General features: G+C 34.4%; 1 protein-coding gene across 1 annotated transcript; it reads left to right on the plus strand.

The window, feature by feature from the left end:
• The first annotated feature begins 13 nt into the window (after positions 1–13).
• On the plus strand, positions 14–9084 carry LOC138325068 (SOSS complex subunit C-like). The gene is made up of 5 exons (XM_069270449.1): positions 14–115; positions 1401–1533; positions 2669–2711; positions 7332–7388; positions 7839–9084. Exons 1-5 carry the CDS (start codon positions 85–87, stop codon positions 7935–7937), a joined length of 363 nt encoding a protein of 120 aa, XP_069126550.1. The 5' UTR covers positions 14–84; the 3' UTR covers positions 7938–9084.
• Positions 9085–18360: the final 9276 nt, after the last annotated feature.

Below are 18360 nucleotides of genomic sequence, written 5' to 3' on the forward strand. Positions count from 1 at the left end.
ACTCCGTTACATTCCCCATTTGGGAGACTTTATTTTCAATGTTGCAAGGGGCACGTTGCAGACGAAAATCGACGAAGAGAAGAAATGGCTTTTCAACCACCGGGGTCTGGACAAGGTATTACTGATAGAAAGCTTTAACTTAAATAAATCATAAGATTACATACGTTTTTAGAATGTCACTTCATGAAGTAGACCAGAAATCTAAAAAGTTACACATAACTTATGTCTGTAGTCTAAAATATTGCCACCACGCACTGACTGTTTCAGTGTTTTCCTTTTTTGTGAAAATGCTTTAGCCAGTTTGCTCTATAGGACGATAGGTATACATAAGCATTACCGATACACAACAGTCTTTATAACATGTCTCTGTATGTATCTTATAGCACAAGTTTTTTTAGCAATGTAACTCCTAAAATTGAAACAAACTTGTCCAGAATTCTAACTGCAGAATTATCTCCCTTGTAACAGAAGAGTAGAAAATGTAGCTGCCAGACCTGGGTTGGGTCCAGGGACCTCCGAACACTAGCCAGATGCTCAACTGGTTGAGCTTCATGTAGCCAATGAATTGATCAACCCTTTAATAAGCCATACTGTTGTAGCGGAATTAAAAGAAACAGTAGTACAGTACCTGTATTGGTTCTGTAAGTGTTAGCCTGCTAAACATCCTACATATACATTAATTGGGTTTTTTTTTTATGTTGCAAAGTAAAAAAAAATCTAATATACATACACGTTTAGTGAACTATGTAAATGTATGTCAGAAGTGTAATACACATATGTAATAGGCTCCCCCTAGTATGGAAGTGATTTAAAAAAATAAAACTTTAAAAAAATAGTATCCTTTTCATTTTCTGTGCTTTATAAAAAGATATGGGGATGACATTACTGCAAACTCTGACCATGAATATATAGTACCTCCCAATGAGTTTGACACACTTGTCCTCTTTTGAAGTCATGCACATTGTAACCAGATCAGAATAAGTGGTTCATTGTTTGGTAACAATGGTACATTGCTCCAATTGGAGATGCCAGGTCAGAACTCCTGCCTGGTTTTGTAAAGTTTGATGTCCTAGCTATTACCATTCTCTAGCTAGGCCTCATTTAAGGATGTGCCAGGTTTAAAGAAGATGGAAAAGCCAGAGTAACTGAAGAAAACCTAACAACCATCATTCATTACCCAGCAATAGGGTATCTTTAAATTAAATAATAATAATAATAAAAAAAAAATCTTTAATAATTTGACAGGTTATCATTGCCATCAATTAAAATATTGTAAGTGTATCTTGTTATGAGTTAAGGATTGGTTCCAAAAATCTTGTTTTTGATGTGAAAATTATCATATTTGAAAGAAATCCTAAAAGAGACAAATCATAATAAAAAATAATCATTTCAATTTATAGAACATAAGAACAGAAAGATATTAGAACAACTGGAGGAGCAGAAAAAGAGGTTACGAATGCAGACTCATGGAGGAAGTGGTGGTGGAGGTGGAGGAGGAAATGGAGCCACCAGTGGTGCTACTATGGGACCTGGGTAAGTTAAAATCGAATGACATGTATCAGTTCATGCAGCTCTGTAAATTCATAATCAACTGCTCCTTTCTTAGAATTAGAAGATTGTTTATGTTCAGTTCATGTTTATATTTGGTTATAAATAAAACAGTCGATCACCAAAACAATTGACTACGAATTGATTGTTACAAACAAATGAAAATTTTACTTGAATTATGTCAAATTTAAATTCATTTAGATTTCTATAGGAACCTCTAGTCATCATTTCTATTGACGCAAGATTTAAAAAATGCTTCAAATTAATTGAATATTTACTACATGTATATCAATTTGTATCTGTATACTACATTATTGAATAGGTTATATAGTACATGTAGTCAATATGCCATGATGCGGCGTCCATAGTCCATCCATAAGACATGCACCTTTTCCTTTTAAACAACTTTGTAAAATAAAATATAACCAAGTCCACCAGAGACCTGATATTGGGCCTGTAGCGATGTGATGAAGGACCACCAAGTTTGTTCAAATAAATGATATTGACCTTCATTCATGGTCATGTGTCAAATAGGTTAAGATTGATTTAAACATATTTTATTTGCCTTTTTTTGGTATTTGACAAAAAGAATTGGGTATAAGTTCTTTCAACTTATGGATAAGCCCTCTCCAAACATACATACAAAATATACATATTAAAGGCTAGTTGCTACTTAGTACTGAAATGTACATAAAGATAGTTTGTTTAAATAAATTTAAATAACAAACTGTGATTGTTGACAGTTGTTTCTCGATGTACTCATATTTGTTACTTCAAGAGATTTACATCAGTGGTTTTCATGCACAACATTTATATCTAACAAAGAAACAGTGAAATGTAGATAAGGCGTCTATCAAAAAAGTGCAAGATAATGAATTAAAAACGGTTTGTATCTTTAATGTATTTACATACGTAACTAAAGATTTGGATATTCTTATCAAGGGATAAGATTGGGTTTATTGGGTAAATTAGGAATACCAATTTCAATATTGATTAAAGTATAATCTTGTATAGATTGTAATTTTATTTATAGCTTGATCGAGCATTGAAAGTAGAATCTGTATAATTGTAATTTTAGAATGTATAACATTTGATCTAATTATGAAATTTGTTTTTACAGTGTAGCAAGTTCAGTGAATCAGCAAGCCTCTCATTTATCAAATGTAAGTACATGTATATTGTTAATCTGGACAACTTAACGGCTGTCTGACACCCTGTCTCCAAAGTATAAATGTCAGTCACATATCCATGTGTCATTCAAAAGTCTGTGTCTGTGGCCACCTGAACATTGCTTTCCTAAAGGTCACCAGTGATTTTATTAAAGTATAATGCAGCGTTAAATTGTTCTTACACGGTTTGTATAAGTAACTGTTTGTGTGATCAGTATAATAAGGTCAAAGGTTAGAGATGTATTGGACAGGTAACATGTGTTTTAGTGATTGATTTATTGTGCAGGCATTTTAAAGATAATAAAAAGTAGATTTTTTTTGTTACACGTACTCATTACAAAGGTAGTTAGAAGTGATCATATAATTCTGAGGATTTAAATGTCCTAAAGGTGTAAATTTAACCAAGTCACAAAAAGTGAGGTCATTGATTAGCGATAGGAATTAATTTTCTATGTTGTTTTTCTGACACTGAGTCCACTTGTAAAAAATCCTATCAAAAATTAATTAATATATAGAAAAAAATTGTAACCATCTTTTCTTCAGTGGATTTTTAGGTCACCTGACCAGAGGTTATGGTGACCTATTGCGAAAGTCTTTTGTCCATCGTCGTGCGTCGTCCATCATCCGTTGTCCGTTAACATTTGCTTGTTAACGCGATAACTTGAGTAAATATAAACCAAGATTAATTAAACTTTGTATGTAGACTAACATTGGAATGATATCTCAGATGAGTTTAAAAATCAGCGTGATTCAACTGTAAGTTACGGAGTTATTGCCCTTTGCACGAATAATTATTATTAGACCTTGTGAACGCGATAACTTGACTCAATATAAACCGATTTCAATGAAACTTTGGATCTATACTAACATTGAAAATATCTCGGGCATGTTTGAAAATCAGCTGAATTCTATTGTAACTTACAGAGTTATTGCCCTTTGCAATAGTAATAATTGAAGATTGTGAACAGGATGACTAAATATGAACCGACTGAGCTTATTGAAACTTTGTATGTGGACTAACATCAGAAATTACTTTGACAGTTTTGAAAATGAACTAGATTTAACAGTAATTTAAGGAGTTATTGCCCTTTGCACTAATAATTATGATTTGACCTTGTGAATACGATAACTTGAGGAAATAAGTACCCAGCATAATTTGAACTTTGCATGTAGACTAACATTAGAAAGATCTCGGACGAGTTCAAAAATCATTTGATTTGACTCTAACTTAATTAAGGAGTTATTGCCCTTTGCGATACTAATTATTGAACCTTGTGAACATGATACTCTGAGTTAATATGCACCAATCTTAGTGAAACTTTGTATGTAGACCTATCAGATCTATGTTCTTATTTCATGAACAAAAGACATCAGTTGGCTAGTAAATGACATATACCTTGGTAACTAATTTTTATCTCACCTGGCCCGAAGGGCCAGTGAGCTTATGTCATGGCGCGGCGTCCGTCGTCCGTCGTCCGTCGTCCGTCCGTCCGTCCGTCCGTCCGTCTGTCTGTCAACATTTCCTTTAAATCGCTACTAGTCATAGAGTTCTGCATGGATTGTAACCAAATTTGGCCACAAACATCCTTGGGGGAGGGGGAACAGAACTTGTATAAATTTTGGCTCTGACCCCCCGGGGGCAGGAGGGGCGGGGCCCAATAGGGGAAATAGAGGTAAATCCTTTAAATCGCTACTTGTCATAGAGTTCTGAATGGAATGTAACAAAATTTGGCCACAAACATCCTTGGGGGAAGGGGAACAGAACTTGTATAAATTTTGGCTCTGACCCCCCGGGGGAAGGAGGGGCGGGGCCCAATAGGGGAAATAGAGGTAAATCCTTTAAATCGCTACTAGTCATAGAGTTCTACATGGATTGTAACCAAATTTTGCCACAAACATCCTTGGGGGAAGGGGAACAGAACTTGTATAAATTTTGGCTCTGACCCCCCGGGGGCAGGAGGGGCGGGGCCCAATAGGGGAAATAGAGGTAAATCCTTTAAATCGCTACTTGTCATAGAGTTCTACATGGATTGTAACCAAATTTGGCCACAAACATCCGTTGGGGAAGGGGAATAGAACTTGTATAAATTTTGGCTCTGACCCCCCGGGGGCTGGAGGGGCGGGGCCCAATAGGGGAAATATAGGTAAATCCTTTAAATCGCTACTTGTCATAGAGTTCTGAATGGAATGTAACAAAATTTGGCCACAAACATCCTTGGGGGAAGGGGAACAGAACTTGTATAAATTTTGGCTCTTGCCCCCCGGGGGCTGGAGGGGTGGGGCCCAATAGGGGAAATAGAGGTAAATCCTTTAATTCGCTATTAGTCATAGAGTTCTACATCGATTGTAACTAAATTTTGCCACAAACATCCTTGGGGGAAGGGGAACAGAACTTGTATACATTTTGGCTCTGACCCCCCGGGGGCAGGAGGGGCGGGGCCCAATATGGGAAATAGAGGTAAATCCTTTAAATCGCTACTTGTCATAGAGTTCTACATGGATTGTAACCAAATTTGGCCACAAACATCCGTGGGGGAAGGGGAACAGAACTTGTATAAATTTTGGCTCTGACCCCCCGGGGGCAGGAGGGGCGGGGCCCAATAGGGGAAATAGAGGTAAATCCTATAAATTGCTACTAGTCGTAGAGTTCTGCATGGATTGTAACCAAATTTGGCCAGAAACATCCTTGGGGGAAGGGGAACAGAACTTGTATAAATTTTGGCTCTGGCCCCCCCGGGGGCTGGAGGGGTGGGGCCCAATAGGGGAAATAGAGGTAAATCCTTTAATTCGCTACTAGTCATAGAGTTCTGCATGGAATGTAACCAAATTTGGCCAGAAATATCCTTGGGAGAATAAGAACTGAGTTTGTAAAAATTTTGGCTCTGGTCCCCGGGGCAGGAGGGGCGGGGCCCAATAGGGGAATTATAGGTAAATTCTATAAATTGCTACTTAATTGTCCAAGAGTTTTGTATGGATTGTAACTAAATTTTGCCACAAACATCCTTGGGGGTAGGAGAACAGAAATTGTATAAATTTTGGCTCTGACCCCCAGGGGGCAGGAGGGGCAGGGCCCAATAGGGGAAATAGAGGTAAATTCTATCAATCGCTACTTGTCCTAGAGTTCTACATGGATTGTAACCAAATTTGGCCACAAACATCCGTGGGGGTAGGGGAACAGAACTTGTATAAATTTTGGCTCTGACCCCCCGGGGGCAGGAGGGGCGGGGCCCAATAGGGGAAATAGAGGTAAATCCTTTAAATCACTTCTTCTCATAGAGTTCTGCATGGATTGTAACCAAATTTGGCCAGAAACATCCTTGGGGGAAGGGGAACAGAACTTGTATAAATTTTGGCTCTGGTCCCCTGGGGGCAGGAGGGGTGGGGCCCAATAGGGGAAATAGAGGTAAATCCTATAATTCGCTACTAGTCATAGAGTTCTGCATGGAATGTAACCAAATTTGGCCAGAAATATCCTTGGGAGAATAAGAACTGAGTTTGTAAAAATTTTGGCTCTGGTCCCCGGGGCAGGAGGGGCAGGGCCCAATAGGGGAATTATAGGTAAATTCTTTAAATTGCTACTTAATTGTCCAAGAGTTTTGTATGGATTGTAACTAAATTTGGCCACAAACATCCTTGGGGGTAGGAGAACAGAACTTGTATAAATTTTGGCTCTGATCCCCCGGGGGCTGGAGGGGTAGGGCCCAATAGGGGAAATAGAGGTAAATCCTTTAAATCACTTCTTCTCATAGAGTTCTGCATGGATTGTAACCAAATTTGGCCAGAAATATCCTTGGGGGAAGGGGAACAGAACTTGTATAAATTTTGGCTCTGATCCCCCGGGGGTAGGAGAGGTGGGGCCCAATAGGGGAAATAGAGGTAAATATTAAAATTCCTTCAGAAAAGAAACAATGAACCTGTATTCAGAAAATTATTTGGCATTACAAACCAGGTGAGCGATACAGGCCCTCTGGGCCTCTTGTTTCAAATCATCAGGTGACCGTTAAGGCCCATGGGCCTCTTGTTAGGTTTATCATATAAAATAATGGCTTGTTTAGCCATGTCATGGTGTAAAACATGTGTAACACATCTAAGGACATCACATGTAATTATAAATTTAATCTAGAGGAAGTGGTGAACATTTTAGTTATCGTTATGGCTGGATACCAACATTCTTGCTGCTCCTATTCCCAATTTGCATATTACAGAGTTATCTGCCCTTGAGGGTAGGTATTGATTGTGACGTCATGTGTTTGCGAGCGTAACATCATATTTTTCGGAGAAAACGGCGTGAATAGCGATCATAAAATAATGACGTAACAATCGATACCTACCCGCAAGGGAGCTAACTCTGTAATATGCAAAGACGGAATTTAAAGCATGTGAATCTGGCTCCTCACTAAAGCTTTCATACATACACCATGTGATCTGGTGGACACATTGCACTCCTTAGATTCTGCTTCTGTACGGTCACAATAAACCATTACAGGTAAATAAGGTTTATACCTACATAGTGTATATGATGTAGCTTATCTTCTATGACATTGTAGGAAAGTAAATGTATTTTACATTTGAAATATTATTTATTGACATGACCTTATTTTGCTGTGTTTACAGATAAGCATGGTGATGGAGACGCAACACATGACTCCAGCTCAGAGAGCAGCTTTACAGGTAGGTATTGTAGGGATTTACCGTAATCTTTGGTGGTAGATATTGTAGGGATTTAGGGTAATCTTGTAGAAGGTTTTATCTTTGGTTGGTCACGTTTCAGAGGTATATATCTTTGGTGGTACACATTTTATTCCTTCATCTGTTCAATATTTTACAAAATAAACTATTTTCTTCCATCAATAAGATAAATTTTACCAAACTCTTTAATACTATGGTATTAGGATATCAAATAAATAAATTTTCTTTCAACTGTTTTTACAACCATTGAGTTAGGACATATATATAGATCAAATGTACAACATAATTATACATGTCAAAGGCATTAACACAATCTTTTTATAATAGATTTCCTAAAATATTTACAAAAATATCATCTGGTCCAACTTCAAATCTCGTGACAATAGTTATGAAATATACATAAACGTATATGTTTTTATGTTTGTTTTACAGCATGCGAATGCCAACTCTGTGGGCTATTTTATCACACAAGACTCTTCATTTGGAAATCTCATTCTACCCGTTCTTCCAAGATTCAACGAAAAGACGTGACAGCAGACATTTCAGCTTCTCATTATTTCTGTTCTGTTTCATTAATAACATGATACAATCATCATTATCATCTTCCTCATCATCATCATTATCATTATCACCATCATCATCATCATCATCATCATCATCATCTTCCTCATCATCATCACCATCATCATTATCACCATCATCATCATCATCATCATTACCATTATCATCATCATCATCATCATCACCAATATTCAAGGAATGTATGAATTATTTGAGTAATTGAAGAATTGCCAGACTAAATGGAATGCAATATACATTAAAGGCCCCCTACCTTTCCAGAGCAAAATTTAAAGGTTTCTTAAAATCATTAATAACACAAGAAAATGAGGCCTAAGATGAGGCTACAACACCAAACATATGAAAGACTTCCTGCGTAATTTATGATAATTGTGGAGATTCAATTCGCTGTTTTGCCGTCTGGCGCAGTTATATTCAACAACTGCGCAGTATTCAGGACGGCGGCGGGAAACATAAGACGACCCGCGTTATGAAAATTAATATTTTATTTATTTTAATTAAATTGTTTAAAGGGAGTATTAAAAGTAGGCTAATAACTTATTATACTCTACAAAATTATCGATCTCGTTTCACATTCTAAATTTTAAAAATAAGAATAAAAAATATGGAAAAGTAGTGGGCCTTTAAATATTTACAAGTGGTTAACATCAATTAAGTTTTTGTTCTTAACTGATTTTCTTAAGAAAATGCAGCGAAATCTATTTCTAAGACCGTGATTAAATGTTTCTTGATGATTGGAGTGAAGAGAATTAAATTAAATGTTGATATTGAAATGTTTTTTTCAATCAATGAAATAGAATACAAGATTATAAAGTGATCATTGAATTGCATGATCGTATTCATACAAGCAGGAATAACATGATTGACAATCATGAACACAAGAAATGAAATTGAATTGTATGCTTGTCCTGAAATTAATAAACATGATACCATATACTCAGTTTTGATGCAATAAATGATTCAAATGAAATTGTGATTGAAAAGGTAAAGTAGATGTTGACCTTGTATGTAAATAAGATGGATACTTTAGCTGTATGCTTTGTCGTTTTGGTGCTGAATGTGACATCATAAAAATATGAAATAAAAAGACTGAAGACAGTTTCTGTTGTGTGTGTTTTATTACTCTTTTAATGAAAATTTGTGTGCTGTGGTCCTCCACGGGCTGCCTGGATACTCATGGTCTGCTAAACCTGCTATATTAGACACTAGGATACTCAGAGATATACAGGTTATTGAAAAAGTAGGGGAAACTATGATTCAGAAGAGACCATCTCATCGGGCAGGAGACGGGTATTTTTTCGAGATTTATTCAGGTAGTAGGTTCTATAATTTGTTGCTGATTCTCTGAAATTAACATTCATAAACTTGAAATTTGATTTACCTGTTTTATATATACAATAGAACTTTCCGGAATGGGTCCTTGTCTTATCTTTGTCAATTTTGGCATAAATGTATAGTATTTACGTTCTTAATTATAGAGAAGAAAACCTGTATAATCTGGAACCTGGGTATACCGGCCAAATATACTGGTCCTGGCAACATTCCATTTGGAGAAGTTATACTATATAAAGAATGCTCTTGTCATACTCCTATTTAAAGTGTTTTGAGTTGCTGAGTCTATAATTGAACAGATTCAGCACATTATTAGTTTGTATACGTTACATAATTGTAACAGGTGTCTAATTGGCTAAGACTTTATATAGTACACTTGTCTGTTTGACCTAGATTTGGTATGGTAGGTTTCGTCTATAATTGACCTAGATTTGGTATGGTAGGTTTCGTCTATAATTGACCTAAATTTGGTATGGTAGGTTTTGCATGACCTAGATTTTGTGTGGTAGATGATGTCTATGATTGATCTAGATTTGGTATGGTGATTTCATCTATAATTGACCTACATTTGGTATGGTAGCTAGTTTCGTCTATGATTGACCTAGATTTGGTATGGTAGGTTTCGTCTGTAATTGACCTATATTTGGTATGGTAGGTTTTGTCTATGATTGACCTAGATTTGGTGTGGTAGGTTTCATGACCTAGATTTGTTGTTTTAGTTTTCATCTAAAATTGACCTATATTTGGAGTGGTAGGTCTCGTCTATGATTGACCTAGATTTGGTATGGTATGTTTCATCTATAATTGAAGGACTAGATTATATAGACGGTTAGACCGATCGAATCGGTCAATTTGCATTTATAGATAAAAAATGGAAATGGCAGTTTTATGACTTATTTCAGTTCATTAATTATAGTAGAACAGTACATAAGTGCATATCAAGTTAATATGCTTGCAATGTTAATAATACTTTAACGGCTAAATATTTTTCAATAAATCAGTTTGTCCGGAAAAAAATCGGAAGCAAACCATTTGCTGGATCATGGCCGTTTGAGGGAGATATTATTTCCTATATGATGTATTTTTTCTATCTATTACATTTGTTAATATTAACTTCGTTATGCTCAGATGTGCTTTACGTAGAACTTTACAGTTTAGCTTTTCTATCATATATTTTGTATGGGTTTTTACCGTTTCGGATATAAGACTATGTCAAAATGTTGTGCATGTATGCATTTTTTTCCAATATTATGACATGCAGATTAGCATTATCATCGAAATTTCTTTGAGTCGAACTTCCAAAAATGTGCTTTTATATCATTAATAACACGGAAGACCAAAAATCTGGCCACGACATGAGTAAAAGAAGCTTTATAAATATGTTCTTATCTGTTCAAGACAATGATGGTTAGAATATACCTCTGGCCACGACATGATTAAAAGAAGCCTTTTAAAGATGTTTTTTGATAGTTAAACATTCCTATTGTCTTCATCGATCTGTAGCTTTCGAGCCCATGTGGATCTCCTCATCAATTGTTATATCTGTTAGGACTTTGGAATAGCAGATCGATCTACAAATGTAAAAAGTTTCATTATTCAATTACTCATGTGTTTTATTGAACTTGTTGCATTCCCTCCAGACTATATGATAACTGTATCATTTTCTTTGGCTACTTTTATCTATCGAATTCGCCCTACACCTGACAGCCATTATGTCCATATCATAAGACATACATGTATTACACAGTGGGCCAACTCAATGAAAATGGATGTTGTCATATTTGTTTTGTTTGTGGATGGACTGATGAGTATATATGAAAGTCATGTGATATTTTTTCAAAAAATACGAGATTTAAAAAATTATAAAAAAATCGATATATTTACTATATTTTTTAATAATCTTTTAAATCTCGTATTTTTTTAAAATCATACGACTGTTAATTATACTCATCAGTCCATCCACCAAACACAAAAAAATCATGACAACATCCATTTTCATTTAGTTGGCCTCCTGTGATGTATTACACAAATCTTCCGTTGTTTCTGCGTTCACGACCGATTCTGGCAACATTACCAACCACATTCACCACTCCTGTTGTTGGTGGATATTGGTGTTTTTAATGTATTATTTACTCATCTATATTCATTGATGTATATTGAATCACTATAATGTGTGATGCATTACTTTTTGGTGTATATACATTAATGTGTAATGATTCGTACATGAATATCGGCGATACTTTTCCTCTTGAAACAGTTCATAATCATAATACATCATAACTTAATAATCAATAATACATCATAACTTAATAAGAAAATATTACCGTATGTCATCATTGTAACAAGCCAAACTATCATAGACCTGTTTAATCCATTGTTGACACTATTGGTTGCGACAATTACAGGGGTTAGTAGTATAGTTCGTAATCGCCATAAAGAAATCAGAGTTACCGGAATTGCCTTCACAGAGAAATAACATAAAATGAAAAATAGTCCAACTCCACTTTGTAAGTGACGACATGAATCCAAGTTAATTTATGAATGTTATAAACTTACTTTAAGATGTTCTGTTAAATATCTAAACGTTAATTTTGGGTAGAGATGCAGAGATATATGTAATAAAAATATTAATAATTAGCAAGATCGATTTTAGTTGCTATATATAATGAAGTTCATTTCTGGTGGTAAGTTTCTTTCTTCTTTCAAACACAGGTGCATAATGTACCAAGGTGTAATCAAAGCTCCCCTAAACCCTGATTGGCCTTCCCGTCTGATTGCCCTGACGTAAATGTAGAGTGTTACTACACTTGTACATCTACTTATGTACACTTCCTGTTTCTTTCGTTGGTGGGTGGATCGGAGGTCCCTAATATGCTATGGCTAGGCTATTTCTCATAGGATACAAATACCAACGATTGTGTCCCGTTTTTGTAGTATGGGTGACTAGTCGTGGTGAGCTGATGAGTGAGCTTGTAAGATGACAGGTGATGCTGAAGTGAGTGAGTGAGTGAGTGAGCTGGAGAAAGAGAAGGGAGTAATTCTATGGAGTGGAATGAGCCAAAGAGAGGGTGTCTGATGAATAGAAAAATGAAGTCGTGTATAGACGATTTTGAAAATATCACTGTATTTATCATCACTTTGTTAAATATTGCACCATACTTGTGTTATCAACATTTATTCCTTTACAAATGGTTATACTAAGGCATGAATTAAATTAACTATTATATTCTGAATACATCTACAATACTAAAAGTATCCAGAAATACAGGGGCGAGAATCCTGATTTTCAGTATTTATTTGGATTTTATATACTGCCTCATTGTAAAATATATCAAAAGCTGAGTTGTAGGATTTTTTTATCCGGTTTCCTGGATTGTTTGGACTGTTCAGTGACAAGTTGCTTTGGAGAGGATTCGGCAGTAAATAACATAACATTGCATCCGCATTGCTTCAACCCTGACTACGCCCCTGGGCACATAACTTTAATGTAAGGTATTTGTTTGGTTTCCAATCTTAGTTTCAAATGTATTTGTATGAGTTTACTTAAATAAAAATATTTTTTAACCAAACGATATTTTCCTGTGATTTTATGATAAATGTTTTGAATGAAAATTTAATAAGTAATAAACTGTTACAGGATGGGGTATACTGTTGATATGAAGCCAATCCCGTTGGAATATATATATAAATATTCACGACGCATTAACTGGCACCACTCTATTTACATAAATGTATCTTCCACCCGGATTGGCTTCATATCAACTGTACAATATGTATATCCCAATCTGGTAACAGTTTATTGCTTAAATATGATTACCTCTAAACAATACATTTACAGTAACATACACGAGAAATTCTTTGTTTACGTTAAAACCAGCATTCGTCAGGTGATTCTGTGTTTATTATTATTATATAAAGATCGTATATAATAGTGGACATTCTTTCAGCATTTCATTAACGTAGAAAAAAAAGCAATTCACACGAAATGATTTGTTTACGTCAGATGATTCAATGTTTTATACACTTTGATAATCGTAAATAATAAAAGACAGTCTTTCATCGTTAAATCAACGTAGACAATTAATAAAAAACGCAAAGAACATGATCTTGTATTGTGTTTTTTCATCTTCATATTGAGTGATGTTCTAGTATATTATTCCCAAACGCCAAACGTCTTGTTGGGTGGTGTTTTTTCTCAAAGGTCTTGTTAGGTATGTTTTCTCAAATGCCTGGTTAGGTATAGTTATATAGATCGATGTATGTATACGATTTCGTGTTCCGTTGAATACATATGTAGGCTAATTTATACCAAAGTTATGCTACGCGAGGGATACACTAGAGAAGAAAAACGAACTACATCTTGTGTTGAAGTAAATGCGTGGATGTTACTCTGTATACAGATATGTACAGAGTCAGCCTCGGGCGTTTTAATCATTACGTCTGCACATGCATGTTAATCATGTATTGTAATTATACAGACGTAAATCGCTCTGATGTCATATTTTTACCTGTGTGCTGAGTGAAGTTGGCTTATTTTTTCACCATGCTCACAAATATAAATTATTCCCGACGTCCATATACCAGGTGCATCTTTAACATACTTTAGTAAACTTACAAGATGCTAGTTATGTGTGCCATATATAACTGTTTCTTCAGTAATCTATTGAAGACCATATGTTTTGATGAAACAAAATGTAAAAACCATTCAAATTCACTGCCAAACATGCGTAATGCTTTATGAACATCGACAAACAACACATGCTTATGTTTCGTGTATGGTTAAATTAAATGAAAACATTTCTGAAGAAGTCATTTTTATATTTATTAATACAATGTGCAATGCAATTGTAGACCACTAATTAGTTTCTTGTTTTGATTGTATGTCCACATTTCACAGCTTTGTAAACGTAAATATAAGATTTATGGCAATACTGCTCTTATTTGGCTTTGTGAAATTAAAACCTATGCATTATAAGTATTGTAATTTTCAAAATGTTGGTAATTTTTGTGTTAAACAGCATATCAAAATCTCTCTTAATCTTCATGGTTTTTGTTTGTTTGTTTGTTTGTTTTTTTTTTTTTTTTTTGCTTTTTCGGCAAGTCTCGTCATTATCTTAGGCGGCATGCTTCAGTGAAATAACACTATAAAATAGACATAAGTCCACTATTAAAAGACACAACATGGATATACCGCAGCCTCCAAAATATACACACAGACATTCACACACACAACACAATGTATACAGGGGAGGGGGTCGTCTTTTAAGAACATAGACAACAATGGTAGCTCAGATTAACTGAGATGAAAGGAACATTTCGTGGTGGACAACGATAGTAAAAATGTTTCTACTTCTTATGGTTGAATGAAATCAAATTCTGATCTCATGTGGAATTCTGACTTGACCAGAACAAACCTGTCAATAGTTGTTACCGATGAAACATTTAGCCATCGCTTTGCCAGAATACCTAGACTCTTTTTTTCTGTTTCTGGGAAATTTCATTTTCTTGAGAAATTTTTATTAATTTTCCTACCAAATAATCACAACCCATTTGAACGTATCGATATATTTTACACTCAATATTGTTACAATGTTAAAATAAGAAGTGATATCTGAGGAAATATTGTCATTTACGTCGCAATGATATTTTTTACGTTTTCTTGTTATTTAACGTGGCGAGGGATTATAAAAACCCAATTCAAATACAATTTTTATCTATGAAAAAGCTTACATATAAATGTATGTTTATCCATCACGATAATAAGATTATAAATGAGTCACGTAAGATCCAAATATCATTCATTTCTTGTGACTCATCGAAAATCTTAGAATGTAAACATAGCTTTTTGCGTAGATAAAAATGGATTTGAATCTAACAAAGATAAATAATGGTTTCACAATTTATCTTTCAAAATCGAAAAATACAGCTCTTTTATAACAGACAATTGGAAACGCACAAAACGGGCAAATAAAAAAGTTCAATTTTAAGTCCAAAGACATGAGTTGTTTTAGATTACAATACATGCTTATTACATTGCCTAGGAGATGACAAATGAAATATTGCAAAGAAAAAACAAAACATGAGGAATAGAAACCATCAGGAACAATGGCCGTCAGATTGATTGGAAACGTTTCATGGTCGACAACCATCAATGATCGTGAAGTCGATATGTTCAGGATTCTTATGGTCTGATCTCATGTGAAATTCGGATTTGGCCAGCACAAACCTGTACAATATCAAAAGTTGTTGCCGATGAAGCAGTGTTCCATCACTTTCCCAGAGTATCCGGATTTAATTCTCCAAAGAAATAACTGTTAAATATAATTTTTTTGAGACAATGTTTATTCGTCCCCTCCACCAAATAATTATAGCCCATTTGAACGTATCAATATATTTTGCACTCAATATTGTTACAATGTTAAAATAATAAGAAGTGGTATCTGAGGAAATATTGTCATTTACAACGTAATGATAGTTTTACGGATTATTGTTTTTTAAGTGATGGTGGTGGTGGTGGATTTAAGACCCGGATTCAAATCTATTTTTATCTACACAAAAGCTTACATATATATGTATGTTTATCCATCACGATTCTAAGATATAAACGAGTCACATTAGCTCCAAATATCATTCGTTTCATATGACTCATTGAAATTCGTGTGAACATACGTTTTTGCGTAGATGAAAATGAATTTGAATCTAACAAAGTTAAATAAATAATGGTTGAAATCTTATTTATTAAGACGAAAAATAGAGCACTTTTATGAAAGACAATTGGAAAATTGGAAATTGAAAAACACAAAAACAAATCAAAGTTTAAGCCCAAAGACATGGATGTTATTTAACAATAAATATTATTACATTGATTAGGATATGACATATGAAATGATGTTAAGAAAAAAATATCAAGAATAGACAAATATCGGGTACAATGGCCATTGTGACAGGGAACGTTTCATGGCCGACAACCATCAATAATTGGGAAGTCAAAATATTCAGGTTTCTTGCGGTGATGAAGTCACCTTCAACCTCATGTAAAATTCTGATTTGACCAGAACAAACCTGTTAATAGTTGTCGCCGATGGAATAGTGATTCAACGCTTTCTCAGAACACATGGACTCTTTTAATTTTAAGAATTTTCTTTTTTTGAGACGATTTTTATTCATTTTCCTAAAAATAATCATAACCCATTTGAACATATCAATATTTTTGCACTCAATATTGTTACAAGGATAAAATAATATGAAATGGTATCTGAAGAAACATTACAACTCTCGACGCAATAATTCTGTATTTGCATATTACACAGTTATCTGCCTTTGCGAGTAGGTATTGATTTTGACGTCATATGTTTGCGAGCGTAACGTCATGCTTTTCGGAGAAAACTACGTAAATTGCGCCCATAAAATAATGACGTCACAATGGAAACCTACTCGCAAGGGAGTTAACTCTGTAATATGCAAAGACGGAATAGTTTTACAGATACATGTTCTGTAACGTGATGGGGAGAATAAAAACCGGATTCATTTTTTTCTACGCAACAGCTCAAAAACCTACACATAAATGTGCGTTTATCTATCACGATTCTAAGATTATACATGTAAATGTGTCACATAAGATCCAAATATCATTCATTTCATGTCACCCATAAATATTCTTGTAAACATAAGTTTTTGCATTGAAAAAAATTGAATCTAACAAAATTCGATAAGTAATGATTTAAAACTTTATTTTTTTTATCGAAAAAATAATGTATTTGGAAATTTAAAGATGCTCCACCGCCGACAGAGCATAAATGATATACATCATTTGAACAATAATAGGTGTTTAATCGTGTATATATATGTCTAATTAACACAAAAAATAATATAAAATAGCTTATTTTGCTTTTGGTGCATGCGCAATCAGTACTTCATTCCACATAGGATATAGTGCCAAGGAATTTTTTCGGGATGCAATTAATTATTTTTCATATTTTTAACTTAAAGTAAAATTAGAAGCTCAAACTTTTCAATGTTGGTAATGGTGTAAAGTAAGTAACATTTGTAACTGAAGAAAAATACTAAACAGTATGCTCCTGTTTTTGATAGTGAAAAAATACCATTTGTCAGCGGTGGAGCATCTTTAAAGTCTCACAAACACAAAACAACCACATTAAAATAAAGATGAATTCTATCTCTGTTAAGCGTCACTATCACAAAAAATCTGCGGTACCGAATTAAGTTATTATTCCATTTTACAAAAGCTGACCCTTTGAGTCCTTTTTGACCGTGTCATATGGGGGTTAATATAATATACAGGAAAGCAAATTCGTCCACTACTATACCACTACTTTTGATCAACTTAATTAATATGTTTAACAAGATCAAGTAAGTGATCTATATGTGTGCACAATATCTCTAGCTTAAACAGGGGATTAAAATATCCTAGAAAATTTTTTGAACTCTTGGAGTTCAAAACACTAAATTTACAGGACCAATATACTTCTTCTAAGAAAAAAAGTGAGTGGGAAAGCGATGTTTTTTTTTTTTTTTTTTTTTTTTTTTTTAAATCTGTCTCTGTAGTACTTTTATATACATTTATGTGGAAAAAGCAAATAAAATAAAATAATAATAAAAAAAAATATCCTACACTGATATGAATATAACTACATATAGCTATAATATATATAACAAAAAATAAAAAATAAATAAAAATTAAATAAAAATTAAAAGAGAAACAACATTAACAATCCCAATTCTTTATGTGAGCCCGTTCTAAAGCATTAATTGTTCCGATGACATAACACGGAAACTCTCTTAGACCAGTAACGATAAATCTAGGCAATGCATGTATGCCTAGACTTTTACACCTGCTCTTGTGGTATCGCGGGCTCTTCACCAAGGACCAGAAACGGTAAATCAACTGGAGATGTCCAGAGTTGAATGTCGGAAGTGTTTAAACTTGTCAAATGTCCATCACATGTTCTTCTCTCGGACACTGACAACGTCTTCACAAGTCAATGACCATAGCTGTGTAGCCACGGGCGAACAATGCACGTTA

The sequence above is a fragment of the Argopecten irradians genome, chromosome 6, assembly GCF_041381155.1.
Source record: "Argopecten irradians isolate NY chromosome 6, Ai_NY, whole genome shotgun sequence".
NCBI classification, from domain to species: Eukaryota; Metazoa; Mollusca; class Bivalvia; order Pectinida; family Pectinidae; genus Argopecten; species Argopecten irradians.

Bases quoted from the DNA above. Each gene is read 5' to 3' on its own strand.
- LOC138325068 (XM_069270449.1), top strand. From the start codon at position 85: ATGGCTTTTCAACCACCGGGGTCTGGACAAG. The intron at 116-1,400 runs GTATTACTGATA...TTCAATTTATAG, and splicing joins ACCACCGGGGTCTGGACAAG to AACATAAGAACAGAAAGATA. The intron at 2,712-7,331 runs GTAAGTACATGT...CTGTGTTTACAG, and splicing joins AAGCCTCTCATTTATCAAAT to ATAAGCATGGTGATGGAGAC.